The sequence below is a fragment of the Clarias gariepinus genome, chromosome 16, assembly GCF_024256425.1.
Source record: "Clarias gariepinus isolate MV-2021 ecotype Netherlands chromosome 16, CGAR_prim_01v2, whole genome shotgun sequence".
NCBI lineage: Eukaryota > Metazoa > Chordata > Actinopteri > Siluriformes > Clariidae > Clarias > Clarias gariepinus.
Window position 1 is genome coordinate 31,067,983 of NC_071115.1, and position 20,891 is coordinate 31,088,873.

The following is a 20,891-nucleotide window of genomic DNA, read 5'->3' on the forward strand; positions in this document are numbered from 1 at the left end:
CCAATAGTTAATTTGGAGAATATTGATGGTTTATTGCAGGTATGTTGTTTACATGAGAAAATCTGTGTTACAAGTTAAACAAAAATTCCAATAAACAATCATATTTGAATTTAAATAGTTTAATTGTCTTGAGTTTACATTAATTATTTACATTTACATATCCAAAAAGTTTCAGTCTTTTAATTGTGATTAATCGCGATTAATTGCAAAAAATTGTGCGATTAATTAGTTAATTTTTTTTAATCGATTGACAGCACTAATATATATATATATATATATATATATATATATAAAACACTAACAGACCCCTTAAATAATTCTAACTGAATGTATAGAGAGGTCTGTTAGTAAAACATCTACAGGTTAAGGTCCTGCAAATGAAAAGCCATGAAGCAACGCAGCAACATAACGAGAGATAATTGACTATAGGCAGCTGAGAATGCATTACACATGTAATCAGGCATTGGTACAGAGATCCTTACATAAAAAATACAGTACATGAGATCAAATGTGACAAAATGTGACAAAACTCTTTGCGTATGTGAAAAGGTGAGAAGAGAAGCCCCTCTGAGATGTCTCCGGGCCATGTGTTGCTGCACTCGCCCCTCGGTGCGAGCTAGGAGATCTTGTGAGGTAGTTGTTTATTATCTCAAGTAGTTAAAGTTGTCTGCGGTGCCTTCTTCACACAGCTGGTGTGAATCCACTGCGGCTGCGAGTCTGTGAGTACAGCTGTGCGAGTCACAGCGATTACTGTTGTGGGTGTACTGTAGACGGCGTCTCCCACCTCCCTGGGATTTAAAATTTTCACCAGCACTGTATCACCTGGGACGAAAGGGTGGGTAGGCGTATCTGTAGGCAGCAGGGGGGAGAAGCAGAGATGTTATTGAAAAACTGAGTGCTTGTTTATAATTGCCTGCAATCATGTCTAGATCACCTGTAAAAAGAAACACCAGGGTTGCCTTTCACCCAGGGGGTGGGGCATGGGCATCACATGATTATCTCAAACGGTGAGAGTGTGGGTTGTGGAATTGGGTGTCATTGTAATTTTGCAAATCATAGATGGTAACACGTCAACACAATTCTTACCTGTACTCATCATGGCCAACCTATCCTTAATCGTTCTGTTCATCCATTCTCCCACACCAGATCTTTGGGGAAGGTAGGGGGTGTCAAATTTTTGATCAATGGAACCCTTTGTGTCACTTTGAAAATAATAGGGGTGCCGTTATTACTGTCAGCTGATGATGGAATACCATATCGAGGAATAATTTCCTTAGCCAGAATTTTGACTACCATGGTTGCATTTTATTTTGAGAATGGAAAGCCATTTAGAGAATCTTTCCACAATTACAAGCAGGTATTTAAGATGTCTGACACATTTCTCCTGAGATCTGAGATCTCTAGCTCTGCAGCAAAGTACATAGATAAGTGATTTAAAATTGTTAGAAATAGTTGCTGTGGATTGTAACTTACTGTGTTGTGAAGGGTGAAACTTTTTAAGATCCACATCATGAATCTCAGAGACACTTGAGCTGGCCTCCACAGGGTCATCAGCAGAAGAAAATCTCTCATCCAACTGCAGGACATTTGACTCCCCTGAAATAAAACGCGAAAAAAAATGTTGTCAGTCACGAGTTTAAAGGACAGTAAGGTGTGGAGCTCTGGAGGTTCAGTGAGTCCTACCTGTCCCACATGGATGTTCATCACCTCCTTCTATCACCAACATGGCTGTATCCTGAAGATGCTCCTTAAACCACTTGTGGTTCAGGATTTCCTTTAGAGTTGGTTGACATTTAGGGTCTTGGTTCAGGCACCGCTGTATCAGGTTGCAGCACTCTTTAAGAACAGTGAGGAGACAGATGTTAATATTCAAATATTCTAGTTACAGATGAAAAGAGATCATGAAAAGGGATGCTCTTGCATTTTCTTACCATCAGACAGACCAGGAACGAATGACAGATGCCCCTTAACAAGGTCCACTTCATTGGCAAAGGGCAACTCTCCACAGACCAACTCATACAGGAGAATGCCCAGACCCCAGATAATAGGAAAAAATCCAAAGTTCTTACTGTTCTGTATGCACTCAGGAGGAGAGCATGCTGGATTTGCTGAGGGAGAAAAGAGAGAAACTGTCAGAAATCATGATTCTCTGTTGCGTCCTTGATTTTGATGCATCTTGTATCTATAGTGAGCTAACCTGTGAAGTCTGTAAACAGTTCGTCTGTCATCAGCTCACCACAGCCAAAGTCAACCAACTTCACATCCAGTGTGTCTGGATTGATCAGGAGATCCTGTTTGAAATCATAGTGAAGAACTCTGTGTTCACAGCAGTGAAGTGCAACTCGAACCACCTGCTGCATGACCTTCTGAGCCACTGATTCAGGCAATCGACTGTTGTGAAGTTTGCAAAATTCATGGAGGTGCATGCAGGGGTTGGGTCGCTCCACCACCAAGATGTAGAAAGTGGACGAGTCAAACCAGTCCAGCAGCTCCACCACATTCTCACAGAGAGGAGGCCTGGACACCAGCTCCATTAACGCCACCTCCAGAGGCAGCATATGGGTCTGTCCGGGCTAAAATTACACATATATATTGTGGGTTAGCATGAGTTACTTTGGACTGGCACTGACTCTAGATCAGCAGTCTTTGTCTGATATCTACTATAAATGAGAGGTAATAAAGTGTAAAACTAAGATGTAATTAAGAGCTGAGATGTTTGTGAAGATGTTAGCAGGAAGGCAGTGTTTCCCACACATAGAGAATACTAGGGCAGGCCACCCAATTATATTGACAGATGTCCAAGTATATTTACCCACACGCAGGGCTAAGTTATAAAGGGACTTTCAGGTGTCACGGCATGCGCCTGTGATGGGCGTGCTCTCAAATCAATATCGCTCCTCGCTCACTTCGAAGGAGCGGGGCTGCGGACTTAGGCACAGCTGGTGAGCCATCGCCGTTAATGATCCCGGGCTTCTCCCCGCGCTATGAAACACAGCGGGGAGTGTAGCTCAGGGTCTGTTGGGTTGCTGAGGACTTTACTAAGCAGTGTGAGTGAGAAGTGCACGCTACAACATGGAAGAGCGGCATGCAAGTGGGGCAATGAAACGCACCCCAGGGACATCAAAGAGACGAGTGCGCCTTTGACCACTAGGACCTTGCCTCGGGTCTGTGCTTTATGGTGCTGCCCGTGCACCCGTTACACAGGACTGCAATCTCCTGTGCTTCAACAAAACATGGCTGAACCCAGCAGTGCCAAACCACACCATCCAGCCAGCCAAGCTCTTCTCGGTTCACCATATGGACAGAACAGTGGAATCAAGAAAGCCAAGGGGAGGCAGTGTGTGTTTAATTGTGAACAGCAGCTGATGCAACAGTCGAGCATTATACCTCAGGGCTGGGGCTGATGACCATTAAATGTCATCCTCTTTATCTTCCTTGGGACTTTACTTCGATCATAGCACCATTTACATTTCACCCCAGGCAGACACGGACATTGCCCTACGTCAACTTCATGAGTCCCTCATTTAGCACCAGACAACAACACTGGGACATCAAACTTTTATCAACATATCACCTGCGCCACTGGGGGCTAAAAGACGGCTACAAGGCACAATCGTGCCCCCATTTAGGAAATCTGACCATGCCACCATCTTTCTCATGCCAAAATATAAACAATGGCTTAAACTGAAATCCCCGGCTTAGAGGGAGGTCGAACGCTGGACAGACCAACCATTGCCTGCCCTACAAGGCACACTGGATAATGCAGACTGGGACAAGTTCCTGCTCAGTTCTGATGACATCGAGTTTACAAAAGCGGTTTGAATTATGGGGAAACTAACAGATATTACTTTTTAAATAAATGGCTATGAGAATGTTTTTCAATCAGAAACCATGGGTGTATAAAACCTTCTATGGTGCTCTGAGACGTTGCACCACTGCCTTTTGGAAACATGGACAATCAGTATGGATGTCTCAGCCTCCCTCACTCTCAGCACTGGAGCCCCCCAGGGTTGTGTCCTGAGCTACCTGCTGTACTTACTGTACATGTTTGATTGCATGGCCACTAAACTATTATCAAGTTTTCTGATGACACCATCATGGTGGGCCTGATGACTGACAACAATGAGACAGCCGACTTGGAGGAGATTAAATACGTGGAGAACTGGTGCCAGAGGAACAACCGCCTTCTTCACATCAGCAAGATAAAGGCACTGATAGCGGACATCAGTACAAAGCAGGAGAGACCCCAGTCACCAACAAGAGCACATCGGACATAGTGCTTCAGATACTTCAATGTTCACAACACGCAGGACCTGTCATGATCCTGTCACATCAACACCATGGTGAAACAGACCCGGTATTATCTTCACCACCTCAGACATGTAACAGACTTTAGACTGCCCTCTAAGATGCTTTGAAACTTTTATTCCTGCACCATAGAAAGCAACCTGATGGGAAACATCACATCCTGGTTTTCTGAAACAGCACCATGCAGGACAGACGAGCTCTACAGAGGGTGTTGCAATCAGCTGAGCGCACCATTCGCACCAAGCTCCTTGACCTGCACTCAATCTACAGCAATGGTGCTAGACCAAAGCCAGGAAGATGATGAAGGACCACAACAATGTGTTCAGGAAAGCACTTCTGCTCCCTGAAGGTCAACACAGAGCGACTGAGGAAGAGCATCTACCCCCAAGCTTCTTTAGGCCCTCAACCAGAACACCACAAAGAACAAACAATCAGATCTTTTTTTTTTTTTTCACCCACACAATAAACACTCTACTTACATTACTGCTAACACATCAAAGTCAGGATATAGCACACAACTTACGTTGCATATTTGCATGTTGTACACTTCCTTATACGTTATAAATTTTTTATTGTTTATGCACTGCTCATTTTTTACACGAATGAGAAATAACTGCACTCAAAGGTTTTAATTCCTTTCTGTACAGTCTGTAATGTATCCTGCATAATTTATACACTTTATACACTTCTATTTTAATTCCACTTTATTTAGCAATCTTGTAAATGTTGTAATTTTTTCAGCTTACATTTTTTTTATATTTAAATTTTTTTAAAAAAAAAATAATTGTACTCTCCTGTGAAATTTATTTCTTGCAACACAATAATTTTTAGGCAGTTGTATAAGCATTTTACTGTATATTAATTTACTGTGTATGGCTGTGTATTTGACATCAAATTTAAATTTAATTATAGAAATGGTTAAAAAGTGATTTGGTTTTAAAGGGCTACACGCTTTGACAAATAGTGCCATCGTTGTACACCAGAGAGTGTTTAGTTCTTTAGTTTTTTACCTAATCTTACTTTTCACGTATGGGTAGATGGAAATGATCTCTGAAATGTAAAATTAATAGAAATATCAAATAAATCAAAATATTGTGTTAAGGGTATGTGTATATGCGTTTGTTGTTTCTTGTACTGTACATTTGTACGACCACTTTTGTCCTGGCCGGTAATGCCACCCCGCTACACTAGCTACCACCGCAATTATACTTCGAGTAAATGGATGCATCGGTCTGGTGGAGATTTGCTCTATAACGTGATCTTGATTAGTGCTTATTGCTTCTCTGTAGCATCTCAGAAATAAAGTAAGTTTACTTACGATAGTGATGAGTTCATCTTCAGGATGTTTGATTGCACATTTAATGGCGACCTTTTTAAATGGACACAACAGAATTAATCAGTTTTGCATGCCATCACTTACTAATTAGTATAAATAATCCATTATAATATGCAGTAGACCTCTTTCCCATCTGCCTTGCGGACTCCAGTGTAGAGAGCGCCGTACCGTTCAGTTGCTACCACCTTGACCACAGTGTAGCCCGCATGAAACTCACCTGTTACACACACACACACACACACACACACACACACACACACACACACGCATGCATACATATACAGTGGGGTAAAAAAGTATTCAATTAGCCACTAATTAAGTTCTCTTAAATGATGAGAGAGGCCTGTAATGTTCATCATAGGTATACCTTAACAATGAAAGACAAAATAAGAAAAAGAATCCAGAAAATCACATTGTAGGATTTTTTAAGAATTTATTTGCAAATTATGGTGAAAAATAAGTATTTGGTTAATAACATAATTTCATCTCAATACTTTGTTATAAACCCTTCGTTGGCAGTGACGGAGGTCAAACGTTTTTTTGTAAGTCTTTACAAGGTTTTCACACACTGTTGCTGGTATTTTGGCCCGTTCCTCCATGCATGTCGTCCCAGTCTCCCAAAAAGAACTTCAAATTTTGATTCATCTGACCACAAAACGGTTTTCCACTTTGCCACAGTCCATTTTAAATGAGCCTTGGCCCAGAGAAAACACCTGCGCTTCTGGATCATGTTTAGATCTTGCTTCTTTTTTGACCTATAGAGGTTTAACAGGCAACAAGTGTTTTCTGGAAGTATTCCTGAGCCCATGTTGTGATTTCCATTACAGTAGCATTCCTGTATGTGATGCAGTGCCATCTAAGGGCCCGAAGATCACGGCATCCAGTCTGGTCTTCCGGCCTTGACGCTTGAGATTCTTCCAGATACTCTAAATCTTTGGATGATTTTATGCACTTTAGATTATAACTTCAAACTCTTTGAAATTTTCTTTCTGAGAAACTCCTTTCTGATATTGCGCCAATATTTTTTGCAGCAGCTTTGGGGGAAGTGGTGATCCTCTGCCCATCTTGACTTCTGGGAGACACTGCCACTCTAATAGCCTCTTTTTATACCCAATCATGTTGCCAGTTGAGCGTATAAGCTGCAAATTGGTCCTTCAGCTAATTCTTATATGTACATTAAAATTTTCCGGCCTCTTATTGCTACCTGTCCCAACTTTTTTGGAATGTGTAGCTCTAATGAAATCCAAAATGAGCCAATATTTGGCGTGACATTTCAAAATGTCTCACTTTCAACATTTGATGTGTTACAGTATCTATATTCTATTCTGAATAAAATATTGAAATTTAAACTTCCACTTTATTGCATTCTGTTTTTATTTACAATTTGTACAGTGTCCCAAGGTTTTTGGGAATTGGGTTTGTACATTTGTCCAAGGTGTCTCTTTAAACAAAGAATAACATTTCTTTCTCTCCTCAGCTACGTGTTCTGAGTTATGAAATGTCTAGCTATTCAGCACTGTACACACCTACAGTAGGTAAATGCTATTAAATGTAAATGTTATAAATAGTTACTTTGGATTGTAACCTACTGTGTTGTGAAGGGTGGAACTCCTGGACATCTCCATCATCAGAGACACTTGACCTGGCCTGCTCTGAGTCACTAGCAGAGATGGAAAGATCTAAAAAACTTTCCTCCAAATGCAGGACATCAGACTCCCCTGAAGTCAAACGAGAAAGAAAAGAGAAGTGTTTGTTGTACACGGTGGCTGTAGGAAACTAAAAGGACTGTGAAGTACAGTGAGGTGTGGAGCTCAGGAGGTTCAGTGTGTCCTACCTGTCCTGAGTGGTTGATCATCAGCTTCTTCAGTCACCAACCCGGTCGTATTCTGAAGTCCCTCCTCAAACCACTTGTGGTCTAAGATTTCCTTGAAAGTTGGTTGACATTCAGGGTTTTCAATGAGGCATTTTTGTATCAGGTCACAGCACTCTTTAAGAACAGTAAGGATACAGATGTTAATATGAAATTTAAAATTACAAACGAACAGAAATGGTGAAAAGGAATGCTTTTGCATTTTCTCACCATCAGACAGACCATCAACGAATGACAGATGCCCCTTAACAATCTTCTCTTCATTGGCAAAGGGCAACTCTCCACAGACCAACTCATACAGGAGAATGCCCAGACCCCAGATGATGGCAGGGAATCCAAAGTATTTACTATCCTGTACCCACTCAGGAGGAGGAAACACTGGATTTCCTGAAGGAGAAAAGAGAGAAACTGTCAGAAATAATGATTCTCCACTGTATCTTCATTATAATGTATCCCGTATCTGTAGTGAGCTAACCTGCAAAGTCTGTGTAGAGCTTGTCTGTCATCGGCTCAGCCGAGGCAAAGTCAACCAACTTCACATCCAGTGTGTCTGGATTGATCAGAAGATCCTGCTCGAAGTCACAGTGAAAAACACCATGTTCGTAGCAGTGACGAACGGCTCGAACCACCTGCTGCATGACCTTCTGAGCCACTGATTCAGGCAATCGACCGTTGTAAAGTTTACAAAATGCACGGATGTGTATGCAGGGGTTGGGTCGCTCCACCACCAAGATATAGAAAGTGGACGAGTCAAACCAGTCCAGTAGCTTCACCACATTCTCACAGAGAGGAGGCCTGGACACCAGCTCCATTAACGCCACCTCCAGAGGCAGCATATGGGTCTGTCCAGGCTAAAATTACACACACATATCATAAGCATGAGTTAGCATGAGTTAGAATGGAGGGATTAGGTTTAAAGTGTGGTGAGCAGAGACGGAACAGTGGAGGAGGTTTGGAAGACACTGACTGGATCAGCAATCTTCATCTCTTATCTATTATAAATAAAAGAAAGGTTTTATCTGTACATTGGTCAGGACTCGCTTTTTCAATTACATTTCATACTTTGGAGGACCAGAAACCAGTCTCAGAATTTGTCTGTCTGTCTGTCTATCTAGACATGTCACAGCATCATGCAAAATTTGTAGTAATTAATAAAATTTCAGGTTTTTGCCAGAAGTTAAACCAGCACAGGAAATTAAGTCCCACTTTTTTTTAAACGCTTTTCCCCTCTAAGTAGGCATGGCTATGCGAGTTGCTCAAAAGAGCCAATCAATGCAATAGTTTAGTGTAAATACAGAGTATGCAAAAGGCACAGAAACGACCAATAATGGCTTACTCTATAAAACAATCTGTAACCTTTAAAAACTGAATCTTCGGTTTTGAATTGCATGTTTATTCTTCATGTAGGAAGTTTAAAACCAGTTTGTTTCATATGTTTTGAAACTGTAGCACTAATAAAAAGCAGTCATATGAAGTGGCATCTATTTTAAACAGGGAGTGTACTTAGTGTAAACAAGATGTAAGATACTTTACTTTCAAAAGTAAAGAACTGTAAGTTCACTTACGATGGTGATGAGTTCTTCCTCTGGATCTTTGATCATACATTTAATGGCGACCTGTTCACATGTATACAACAGATTTCATCAGTTTTTTATGCCAAATAGCGCGTTATAATCCATAGTATTTGTGTTGTTTCTTTATATGAACAGGTGACCTCTTTCCCGTCTGCCTTGCGGACTCCAGTGTAGAGAGCGCCGTACCATTTGGTCGCTACCATCTTTACCACTGTGTATCGTGCATCAAACCCATCTGTTACACAAACACATGCACATAAACACACATAAGTGAGTGAAGTGTATTTTCAGCCATGTTGTGATCACCCAGATGTATGACTTTTCTCTCTCTCTCTGCGCGTGCACTGGGTGTGAGGAGAGCGCGTGGGAAGCTGTTTGGGGTCTTGCCAAGTTTTGAAAGACTGTTTTATTTCCCTCCACATTAGTAAATAAAAAAAGTCTAGAGGTTAGGTGTGTTCTGGAGGACGGAATACAGGTGGAAGAGGTGCTATTAGTGGTGGGAGGGGTGGGAGGGTGTGAGAACATCTTTCCTGCCTTCCGGATGAACAAGGCAGTGGTGGTGTTCCTCATCAAGAAAAACCTAGTAAGAACACTAACAAAAATGGAGTACGAGTGAGAGGCATCATGGTTTAAGTCACCACTCTGTCTGCCCCAGCATGCGAGTGGTGATCTCCAACGTGCCCCCGTTCATCAAGGATGAGCAGATAATGAGGGATCTGGCAACCTGACATCCCTACAGACGTCACCGCCAACAGTAACCCTGTCCCTAATGTCTGCTCTGATACACACCCGCAAGAGGGAAAAACTAAATACTGGCAACTGATGGGATACAAAAAACTACATTCAGACAGGACAAGACACACAAACGTTTTTCCCTAAATTGTCCCACAATAAAGTGTTTATAAAACTCAAAAGTCTCTCTTTCTCTTTCTCAGCTACATTTTCCTGAGATCTCAGCTCTATAGCTACACACCTACATTTTAAAATGTTAGAAATAGTTGCTGTGGATTGTAACCTACTGTGTTGTAAAAGGTGGAACTCCTGGACGTCTCCATCCTGAGATTCAGAGCCACACGAGCTGTCCTGCTCAGAGTCATCAGCAGACATAGAAAGAGCTAAAAAAGTTTCATTCCCCTGCAGGACACGGGACTCCCCTGGAGTCAAACGAGAAAGCAGACAGGTGCGTTGTCCATCATGACCGTAAGGAGCTAAAAGGACGGTGAGGTTCAGTGTGTCCTACCTGTCCTGCGAGGACGGCCATCAGCTCGTTTCTTACGATGATTCATCATAAACATGTTGAGTTTTTTTAAAAATAAAGCCATAGTCTTCGTGAAGTTTTCATAAATCTACAGGCAGGAACAGGATCTTACATCACAGTACAGGACGTATGCTCCTTACTGAAGCACTTCTCAGTTCAAATTGTTTAAATCACACCAAATCTAATCAAGTAGAAATCTCTCTCACCTCAGTGTAAAAGTGTGCGTGTGTGTGTGTGTGTGTGTGTGTGTGTGAGTGAATCATAAGGTTTCTAAGAACTTGAGCACGTTACTGAGTTACTGTACATGTACAGTTCCTTCATCGCATCACAGATGCCTTTATGATGCGGTGCAGTTTCACGGCGTGCGTGCAGGTGGTCGTTGCCATAGCAACCGCTCATATGGGAAGAAGAAGAAAAAGAAAAAGAAAGCTTTTAAACAGAGATGCTTAGATTTCTGGTTATATCTATTATTATTACTTTTTGAGTCTGACCTTTACATGTCTAAAGTTTAGTTTGTCCCCTCCAGATTTCTCCCAGCTGTGAGTTAAAACATTTAAGCAGATGTGGGGACACCGGTGTAAAGCGCGAGTCTCATTTGATTTGAACAGAAAACATGTTTTGTCCCTGATGCCGAATAAATGTCCATAACTCTGAAACTCTTTCATCAATCTGTTTCATTTTTGACACGGTTACTCTCCGGGCAGTGTTTAGACAAAAACAAGTCTTAAACAGGTTCTGCCGGAACACCAATTAACACATAATCATTTACACATTTTTATTTATTTATTTTTTAAATGACTAAACTTTGTTTAATTATCTTTTAATTTTTTTTATTATTAACATTATCATGATTTAATAAAAGGAGCTTGTGTCCACTTTGGGGCTTTGTATATATGTGAGGAGTGATCTGGACACATTCATTAAGGCTTTGTCATAATGACGATAATAATAATAACAACAACAACAATAATAATAATAATAATAACAATAATTACACTCACTCAGTATCTACATCGCATCATCCTGTATTCAGGGTCGTGGGGGCATGGAGCCTATGCCAGGGGATTAGCGGCGGGGTACACACTGGACAGGGTGCCAATCCATCGTAGGGCACACACACATACATACATACATACATACTCACACTCACACACTCATTCAGACACAATGGGCAATTTGGGAAAAAAGCCAAGTAGCCTAATCAGCATGTCTTTGTACTGTGGGAGTACCCAAAGGAAACCCACAAAGGACAGGGAGAACATGCACGCAGAAGTAGGAATCGAACCAGGACCCTGAAGGTGCAGTGCTAACCACTAAGCCACCTAATAATAATAATTACTTGTTTTTTTGCTTATTTGCTCATATAGTGTATTATATCTGTGAGGGTAGAACAGTCTGTATATTGCATTAAGGAATTATCACCTGTTATTTCTAGCGAAAATGTCAAGTGTGAGAGCCTGAGAGTTAGTGTCCTGCACACACCCTGAATAAATCCTGCATAAATAGCAGTTATTCTAATCTGCATGACTTTGGACAGTGGGAGGAAACCAGCAAGCATGAGGAGAACATGCAAACTCCATGAACCAGATGGACCCTGGAAGTGCAACGCAACACTGCCTACCACTTTGCCATTCTTCCACCACTATATATGTAAACTAAATATACTGTTTATGAAATTTATATACGAGCGTGTCACAGGTGGTTATCAGCTTTCATGTCAGACTGTGGGCGTGTCACAGGTGGTTATCAGCTTTCATGTCATACTAAGGGTGGGTCACAGATGTACCTCACCGAATGCAACAGCAGAAAGTCTCCTCGCTGAACGTAACAATTGGCAGCGTCACCTACTGCAAAAACAGGTAGGTCAGGTCGAGCTCATAGCCACTGAAACCCCGCGTCAGAACTGCAGCAACGGCGCACACGTCAGGCAGAAGTGAGGGCTGTGGAAACATTGGAGCAGCGTGAGGAGCAGCAGGAGGTGACCGCACACATACTAATTAGTTATTTTATGCCATGAAATTCCTCTATAGTAATCAGTATTTAGTGTAAAGTCTTTCATTCTTCAAAACCTGCTGTGCATGGAGTTAGAAAGACATCTGCAGAGGTGGACACCCTGGCTACAGAAAGGAAAAGTGCTGCCACAAATTTGCTCCATCCATTAACTAAACCACCTGTTTGTAATGAGCAGAACTCTTCAGCCGAATAGGAGAGAACTGATTAGTTATACATCCAGCGTTAGAGTACTTTCTTATATATAACGAGTATTCTAACACGTTAGGTTGCCATTTAATTTCTCAGTTATTTAGTTACTTTTTCAAAAATGTGATCAGTTATTTAGGCAATTTATGTCATTGGTGAGCCAGTCGTTCCCAGTCGCTTAGAGTGTTGTGAAAGTCGTCCTACAAGGAGTGTACAGGAATGGTTTGCTGCTCGCCCTCGGATTAGGATAGAATTCCTCTCAGCCTGAAGGTGAAAACCATGCAACAGCCAATCACACAACCAGGCTTTTATAATCAATACCATAAATGTTGCCTGTAATGACATCACACATGAGGCCTGTAGCCAGAGACTTTAAAAGGCATTAAGTGCAAACAAACTGTCTTTGGTATCGTTTCTAAAGTGTGTGTTCGACTGGAGAAAAATTGTTTGCTCAGTTTGGCGAACATGAATATTTACAAACAACTTGACTGCAAGTTCAAGGAAGACCTGATAACCGGAGGTCAGTGTGTCCACTGTTGGGACTGACCTCCAGCTCCTCTGATTAAACCTTCTTCTAAACGAAATGTAACATAACCAAGGAGGAAGAACGTGCTCAAATTAAAGTGGCTTTAATGTGATGTTACCTGTGAAGTCGCACCTGATTGGTTGAGAAGAAATCAGCCAGAGAGTTTAGAGAAATCCCACAGTGTGCTGACACACAACGGTAACTCCCTCACCACAATGACAATCTTCTACACACACACACACACACACACACACACACACACACACACACACACACACACACAGCATTAAAGAAATTCGACATTAAAGAATTATATGTCTAGTTATTTGCCACACACGCATTAAAAATATCAGAAATAAACACTTTAAGGTGTACTGTTATAGAAAAATCATCAACATCAACATAAAGCAGAGTCACTGGTACGACCTTGAAGTTGATTATTTTCCTGTAGTTTTTAATTGGCCTCACACCAAAGCAATTTACCAATGACTGTCTTTTATTCATTAAGAAAATGACACTCACTATATATATATATATATAAAGTTGCCAGGGGTAGCTCAGTGGTTAAGGCATTGGATTACGGTTCAGAAGATCCCAGGTTCAAACCCCACAACCACCAAGTTGCCACTGTTGGGCCCTTGAGCGCGGCCCTTAACCCTCAACTGCTCAGATGTATAATGAGATAAAAATGTAAGTTGCTCTGGATAAGAGCGTCTGCCAAATGCCTAAATGTGTGTGTGTGTATATATATATACAGTATATATAGTCAACTGTTTAAAAACCCCAGTGGTATAAATAATAATCTGTTTCTAAAATGTAATCTGTTTAGATTATATTCCATCACACTACTGCAGGCTTGCATTCTTGCATCTTGATTGTCTAAAAACCACAACAGCAAAACCCAAAGTCAATAAATTCAAATACAAATTTTTATTTGTCACATACACAACCTTACACAGTACGATAAGCAGTGAAACGCTTACACGACTGTTTGTGACCTAGGAAAGAAAAAAGCAAGTAAGGAGCCATAAATGCTAATCGGAAAGAATAAAAAATATTTACTATCTTTTCTTACAATAAATTAAAATGGAATAAAATTAAGTGTCAAGTAAAAATATGTAAAGTATATAAAAATGTAAGACTGTAAAAAAGTAAGAACTGTATAAATAAACTGTATTCATGTACAGTTCTTTTTAAGTGACATCATACTGTATAAGTGATCTAGATTTAAAACACACACATACTGTACACACACCACACACACACACACACACACACACACACACATGAAAGCACTTGTAGCTTTAAATTCCATTCACCTAAATACTCATGCCTTCCGCTTGCTGTCCATTTCCCGCCGTTTTGCTTCCCGCTGAAGCCTCAGTGAAATATTCCCAGATATGTCTTTATCCCCTTCCCAATTATCCCTCGTCATGATGCTAAGCTAACTTCATTTAGCTTCTCTTTGATCTCCTCTCTCGCACTGAGCTCTGCGTGTGATATTAATGAGCCTGTTCAGTCTCAGCACCTGTGGAGGGTGGACTTTTGCCTGGCTGTAATTAGAGACTAATTAAAGATAATTTAGGCTTCCTAATGAGCCCCAGAGTCCAGACAGCATTAGGAGAGGAAGCTGGTGATATTCTCTCTCACCTTCACATGATGCTTTTAGACACTGAGAGGAAAGTCATCGGAACTCAGGAGCCAAAAGATAAGTGTGAAAAAAAAAACTAAATAAAATAATAATAATAATAATAATTTTCAGAACACAATGAGATCCCACACTCAGACCAGGATCAAGCAGATTTCAAGTTCTATTTTTCGCTAAGTTTTTGCTCCCTGCCTTTTTGTTTTGTTTTGGCCGTATATAAGGCCTCCATCATTCCTTTATTAAAGATTAATGTGGCACTTATAAAGGTGCAATGAAGGCTGAAATAGGTAATGTTTTATTGGCAACCAAAAAAAAAAAGGTGTGTGTGTGTGTGTGTGTGTGTGGTCATTATGACTAGCTGTCATCCTGCTGTGTTCTAAAGCACTGGCTGTAGATGCGATTGTGAGATTACCAGTAAGAGGAGAGCTAAACGGCAGCAGATATGGAGATTACAGGAATCCCTCTGACCTGCCCAGCGGCCATTACAGCAACACTCATTACTGACCACTCGCCCTGAAGAGCCTCAGCACTGAGAGAGAGAGAGAGAGAGAGAGAGGGGGGGGGGGAGCAGAATAAACAAATGAATGAACTAGAGTGACATAGAGACAAGGAGAGATGGAGAGAAAATAAGAAAATATGAATTTATGAATTAATAAATTAATTTATTCATTATGACATATAGAGAAAATAAGTGAATGAATTAATGAATGAGATAAAGAATGAGGAAAAGACAAAGAGAGAGAGAGAGAGAATCAATGAATGAGTGAAAACAAGATAGAATTAGAGAGATAAAGTAAAAAAGGAGGATAAATGAATGATTTAGACTGAACAAAAAAAAGACTCAATGAGAGGAATACAGAAGGATTTGCCTACTGACTGACCGAATGAATGAATAAATGACTGAATGGATGAGAGAAGATAATCAGCGACAGGAACATTGTTGTTGTTGTTGTTATTGAAATACTCATTTTAAAATATAGCAATAGTTTTAATAAATTAAATATATTCACCATTGTTTAAAGTGGCCAGTGGTAATGGTTATATCAATAAGATCTAAATAAGTCCGGTGTTTAATAAACTTTTTAAAAAAATAAATAGCATATAAAGTCCACCGTTCTTTAAGGACTTCAGTGTCACAGCACCTCAAACGAGCAGGTCGGCCCTAACAAACATCTCCTGTTATGTGCTGCACTGTCCCTGCCCCGTGTGCTTGACTGAACATTGGACAGATGTTTAGAAGATGTTTGATCAGGCTTTTAAAAGGGCAGCTCTCCTTTATCTCAAAACCTGCGTGTGATGGGAAACCAGTCCATTCCAAGCGCAGTGGGTCCTCCCATTACACACCGCTTGGCCCCCTGTCATTTCCCCTCACCTCGGCTTTTAATAGAGATCAATACTTCATATGGCAGAGCTTTGATTAGAGCATCGCTCAGTGTGCCGTCTCTTTTCACTACGGCCTTCGCTTTTGTTTATTTGTGACTTTGTGCCGGACAAAGTGTACGGTAAGGGCCAGTAAAACTCATTTGTTTCTTTTAAATGCAAATCCCAAATATATGGAAATGAATCAAATCACTTTTATTTCATTTGTGAGTTACTGACATGTTACACTTTCACTATGATATATTTATTTAAGCAACAGATGGAATTCATTTTCATTATTGACATTGCATTTATTTCTTTATCTAACATTTATTTTGTGATGTTTTATTATTATATGAGTTTGCATCTGTTGTGTTCGTCAATTGTGTTAATTTGGCTCTAGTTTTGTTATGTTTATTTTGCATTTTGATTTGTGGAGCTGTTCTGATTAAGTACAGTATGTGTTGTTAGTTTGTCTCGAGGTCTGTGTAAGTATAATTCAGTGTGTCTCCAATGTCTGTGTGCCTCTCATACTGTATGTGTTACCTCTTGTATGTCCACTGATGTATTTAGCCACTTGTATGTTTAGCCACTGATATATTTGGCTACATGTATGTTTAGCCGCTAGTTCGTTTAGCCATTGAGCCACTTGTATGTTTAGACACTAACCTGATTAGATACTAACCCACGTAGTTACTAACCCGTTTAGGTCACTATCCGTTTAGGCAATAACCCACTGAGATACTAACCCAATTAACTACTGTATCAACCCGATCAGTCATTAGTCTTGTCCCCAGTCTCGTCTTGAGTTCAGCTCCAAGTCTGCCTGTGTTAAGCCAAAGAGTCTGTGTTAGAGTTCTTTGTTTCTTTCAAGTTCAGGTTTTGTTTATGCTTTAGTTTTGTTTTGTTTAATAAAAGACTCTTTATGTTAATTACCTCTGCGTCTATGCCTGCCCCTTCAAGCCCACAGCAACAACACCAGATACATGACAACTACTGAAGATATCACAACTGTGCTGATTTAATGTTCCTGTTAGGACTTAATGTTCAGAAAGCAAAAGTGACCTTTACAGTAAATAAAATAAAAAAATATATATAAAGACAGTGTAAAGATCAGCAGAAACAAATAGCCACAATAATCTTATTTTCCAGTATTTATCTTATTATAGACTTAAATATAATGGCATTAAAATGTGTTAAGGTGACATATGTACAACTGTTATAATCACTAATACATGTGACATGTACAGTATAATGCTTAATATTCAGTGGAATAAATATATTCAATAATAAGCCTATTGATATTTCGAGGTATAATAAGTACTTAATAAAATGCATTAAGCAACAATATCAGTTCTAAAAAAAATGCATGAAAAAAAGTAGGCCTACTTTACAGCATTAAATGTTAATAGAGAATACTATTGGAACCAAATATATACTGTATACTCATATAAACACACACACTGAACAATTTAATCTGTCTTTTTCCTGTAATGACCAAAAAAGAACAATAGGCAATTATTCAAAATAAAATTTTGAGATTTTGTGATATTAACAGCATTCATGTGTACAGTACAGTGTATGTGTAAAGTATGTAAAAAATAAGAAATAATAAATTGATAAAATAAAAGATGTGTACATAAAAATTTAGGTAGAAAAAAGATTTTATTATATAACAGCAGTGGAAATGTTTAAAGTACGAGCTCGAGTCATTAATTAAACATTTCATGTCCTTCAGAAATACTTTCATTTCTTTACACTAATTGATCGTTTAATAACTTGTCTGATTTAATAGCTTTGGCATTTTTAGCACTCTTAAAACCACTTGACATGTGTTTAGCAATCAGTGAGAAGTGTATGTGATGTTAGACACGATTCAGCCACACACACTTCTACAGCGAATGAAACAAACGCCACTCTAATGGCGCTCTTATTGTGCACACGCCTTTAGCGCTAATTTGTGAACACTCTCTCCGGCAACTGACTCTGGCTGGGTATTAAATAGTTCTTGGTCTCTTTCCCTCCACCACTTCCTCTGTTCCTCTGTCATCTGTTTTTTTTTTTACTCTTCCAAAAGGCCACCGTGATAATGATAAACAGAGGAACAAGAACGAACACAGTGTATCTAATTAAAAAGTGATAGAGGAGAGCGGATCTTCATTTATTCATGCTTGCCTTTAAAGCTAAAGCTTAACAACCAGAATCAATTTCACACACACACACACACACACACACACACACACACACACACACACACACACCATTGGGACAGCAGTGATCTCTTCCCTCCATCAGTGTTCCCAGAAAAAGTTTGGAGTAATAAAGAGAGATAATAATAAAGGTAAATAGACAGATATACAGACAGACAGACAGACAGACAGATAGATAGATAGATAGATAGATAGATAGATAGATAGATATGTTATAACCATTTAGGAGTATTACTCTAAAAAAATCCTAAAAGGTCAGCGGGTGTATTAGCTAGCTAACTACAGTATAATTAACATGCTAACCTGGAAATATTTATAAAGCACATATTCGCTAGATGCTAATTAATCATATTACGTTGTTGTACATTAGCCTAAAAATATTTTATTAACTTTTTACAAATAATTTTACTCAACTAATAATCCTGTTGATAATTACCGGCATACAGTATTATGAATATTATACAAATTACCTAAGAAATCCTGTCAGATTATCTTTTAACAGCTAGCTAATTAGCACTAGCATTGAAAGCTAAGAACATATTTTAAAATGACATAAAAAACCTGTGACAAATACTGTAAACTTAATGTTGCAGCATATTAGCTCTCAAACTAGCATTTGCACAAAAAATGAAAAAATGTATGAATTTTAAATATTTTAATGTTCTTAAATGTTCTCTCAGAAATCCTGTCAAGTCAGTTAAAACTAATTTAAAAATCCTGTCTGTTTAGCTCGCATTAGCTAACTGTTTAGCATTATCTATTAGGCTGTGTGCTTCAAAGTGTGTCTAAATAAATTCTGTCAGGTTCTGTTTTAGCTCTCATAGAATATTAGCAAATTGGAATATTAATGTTTACTACAAATCCTCCCATAGCAAATTTTTGTTGCTCAAAATATATAAAATATATAATATATATTATATAAAAAATAATATAATAATATATAATATATAATATATAAAAAAAAATATATATATATATATATTTGTTCTATTCGATACTAAGCAACTCCAGGAGCTGCAGACTTTGGACAAACTTGTTGGACATCCACCACAAGAGAAGACTGACGTAGCCGGTAAGAGAGAACTTTTCCTGGCATTGGCCCGTTCCTGTAGCACTTACACACAGCAAGCAACCAATTTTCCATGGTTAAAAATTTTTTATCTCCTTATTCATGTTTCATGCATTTCATTTATATCTGACTTTAATCTTATTATTTATATATATATATATATATATATATATATTTATATATATATATATATATATATATATATAAATATATATATATATATATATATATATATAAATATATATATATATATATATATATATATATATAAAAATATATATATATATATATATATATATATATATATTAAAACATTTGAGATTTACCTAAACACCATTCAGCCACTCCATTCCCATGGGATGATGCTTACCTGACTGATGATGTGGTACTGATGGAGACTCCGGAACATTCTCCTGCATTTTCTTTGTTAAGATTCTTGGTCTCCTGAGGTGGCATGCTTCTGAAAAGAACCCAGTTAAAGTAAAATGTATATAATCACCAAGATAACCTTTCCACAAACAAACATTGGTCTTTATTGATAGAATATAATTAACCGATGTCTCTACAGTTACATGTTCTGGTAACAACTGTTAACACTCAACACTTTATAATAAAACTACAATGGAACCTCGGGTTACGAGCATAATTCGTTTTGGAAGCGGGCTCGTATTACAAAACACTCGTGAACCAAATTTAATTTTCCCATAAGAAATAATGGAAACTTTAATTATTAATTCTACAGCCTAAAAAATAAATACATAAAAATAATTAATACAAAATATTAAGTAAAAATAAAACAAATTAACCTGCACTTTACCTTTAAAACAAGTAAAAATAAATCCCAACAGATAAGTGTTTCCGTTTGTGCATGCAGGCGCTGTGTGTGTGTGTGTGTGAGTGTGTGTGCACATACTCTCTGCTTTACACAGAAACTCTGCACGGTCGCGATTTTTTTCAAAGGTAATGTGCTGGTTCGTTTGTTGTTGTTTTTTACTTTACAGCAGTGGTTCCATTAGTAAGCGCTCATGCAAGTGTGACTAGCGATGTTTCTTGCTAATTTTTCTGATTAAACAGTCTTTCCGTTAATGTGTGTGTGCATGCACAAGTAAAAAAAAAAAAATGAACCAGCACATTACCTTTGAAAAGAATCACAACAGATCAGAGTTTCTGTATGTAAGGCAGAGAGTGTGTGTCTGGTGCTGTGTGTGAATAGCCAAGAAGAAGAGGGGGCGAGAGAGAGAGAGTGTGTATGTGTGTGTTGTGAGTAAAGGCACACACTCTGCCTTACACAGAAACTGCTCTGTTGCGATTCTTTTCAAAGGTAAAATAAAAAACGACAGGCTGATACAGAGAGGGAGAGAAAAATGAATCTTTATCTTCTAATGAGACTTGATTTTGCTTTATACACTCGCACACACAAGCGCGCTGTACAAACACGCTTAGAAACACAAAATAAAATATGTTTCACACACACGTGGTCACAACGTTATATTAAACAGTACACGCGTGCATGGACGTTGATTATACCAGTAAA

General features: G+C 38.9%; 2 protein-coding genes across 2 annotated transcripts; both read right to left on the reverse strand.

Annotated features, from left to right (window-relative positions):
- Positions 1 to 649: 649 nt before the first annotated feature.
- Positions 650 to 5,677, reverse strand: LOC128544322 (serine/threonine-protein kinase pim-1-like). The gene is made up of 6 exons (XM_053514325.1): positions 5,627 to 5,677; positions 2,198 to 2,573; positions 1,932 to 2,108; positions 1,684 to 1,836; positions 1,474 to 1,596; positions 650 to 849 (listed from the first exon to the last, which is right to left on the reverse strand). The coding sequence occupies exons 2-6, from the start codon at positions 2,556 to 2,558 to the stop codon at positions 650 to 652; spliced, it is 1,014 nt and encodes a 337-aa protein (XP_053370300.1). The 5' UTR covers positions 2,559 to 2,573; positions 5,627 to 5,677.
- Positions 5,678 to 5,748: 71 nt separating this feature from the next.
- On the reverse strand, positions 5,749 to 10,383 carry LOC128544323 (serine/threonine-protein kinase pim-2-like). Its single transcript, XM_053514327.1, has 9 exons — positions 10,329 to 10,383; positions 10,108 to 10,242; positions 9,229 to 9,323; positions 9,080 to 9,130; positions 7,990 to 8,365; positions 7,725 to 7,901; positions 7,479 to 7,631; positions 7,234 to 7,362; positions 5,749 to 5,861 (listed from the first exon to the last, which is right to left on the reverse strand). Exons 1-9 carry the CDS (start codon positions 10,381 to 10,383, stop codon positions 5,749 to 5,751), a joined length of 1,284 nt encoding a protein of 427 aa, XP_053370302.1.
- Positions 10,384 to 20,891: the final 10,508 nt, after the last annotated feature.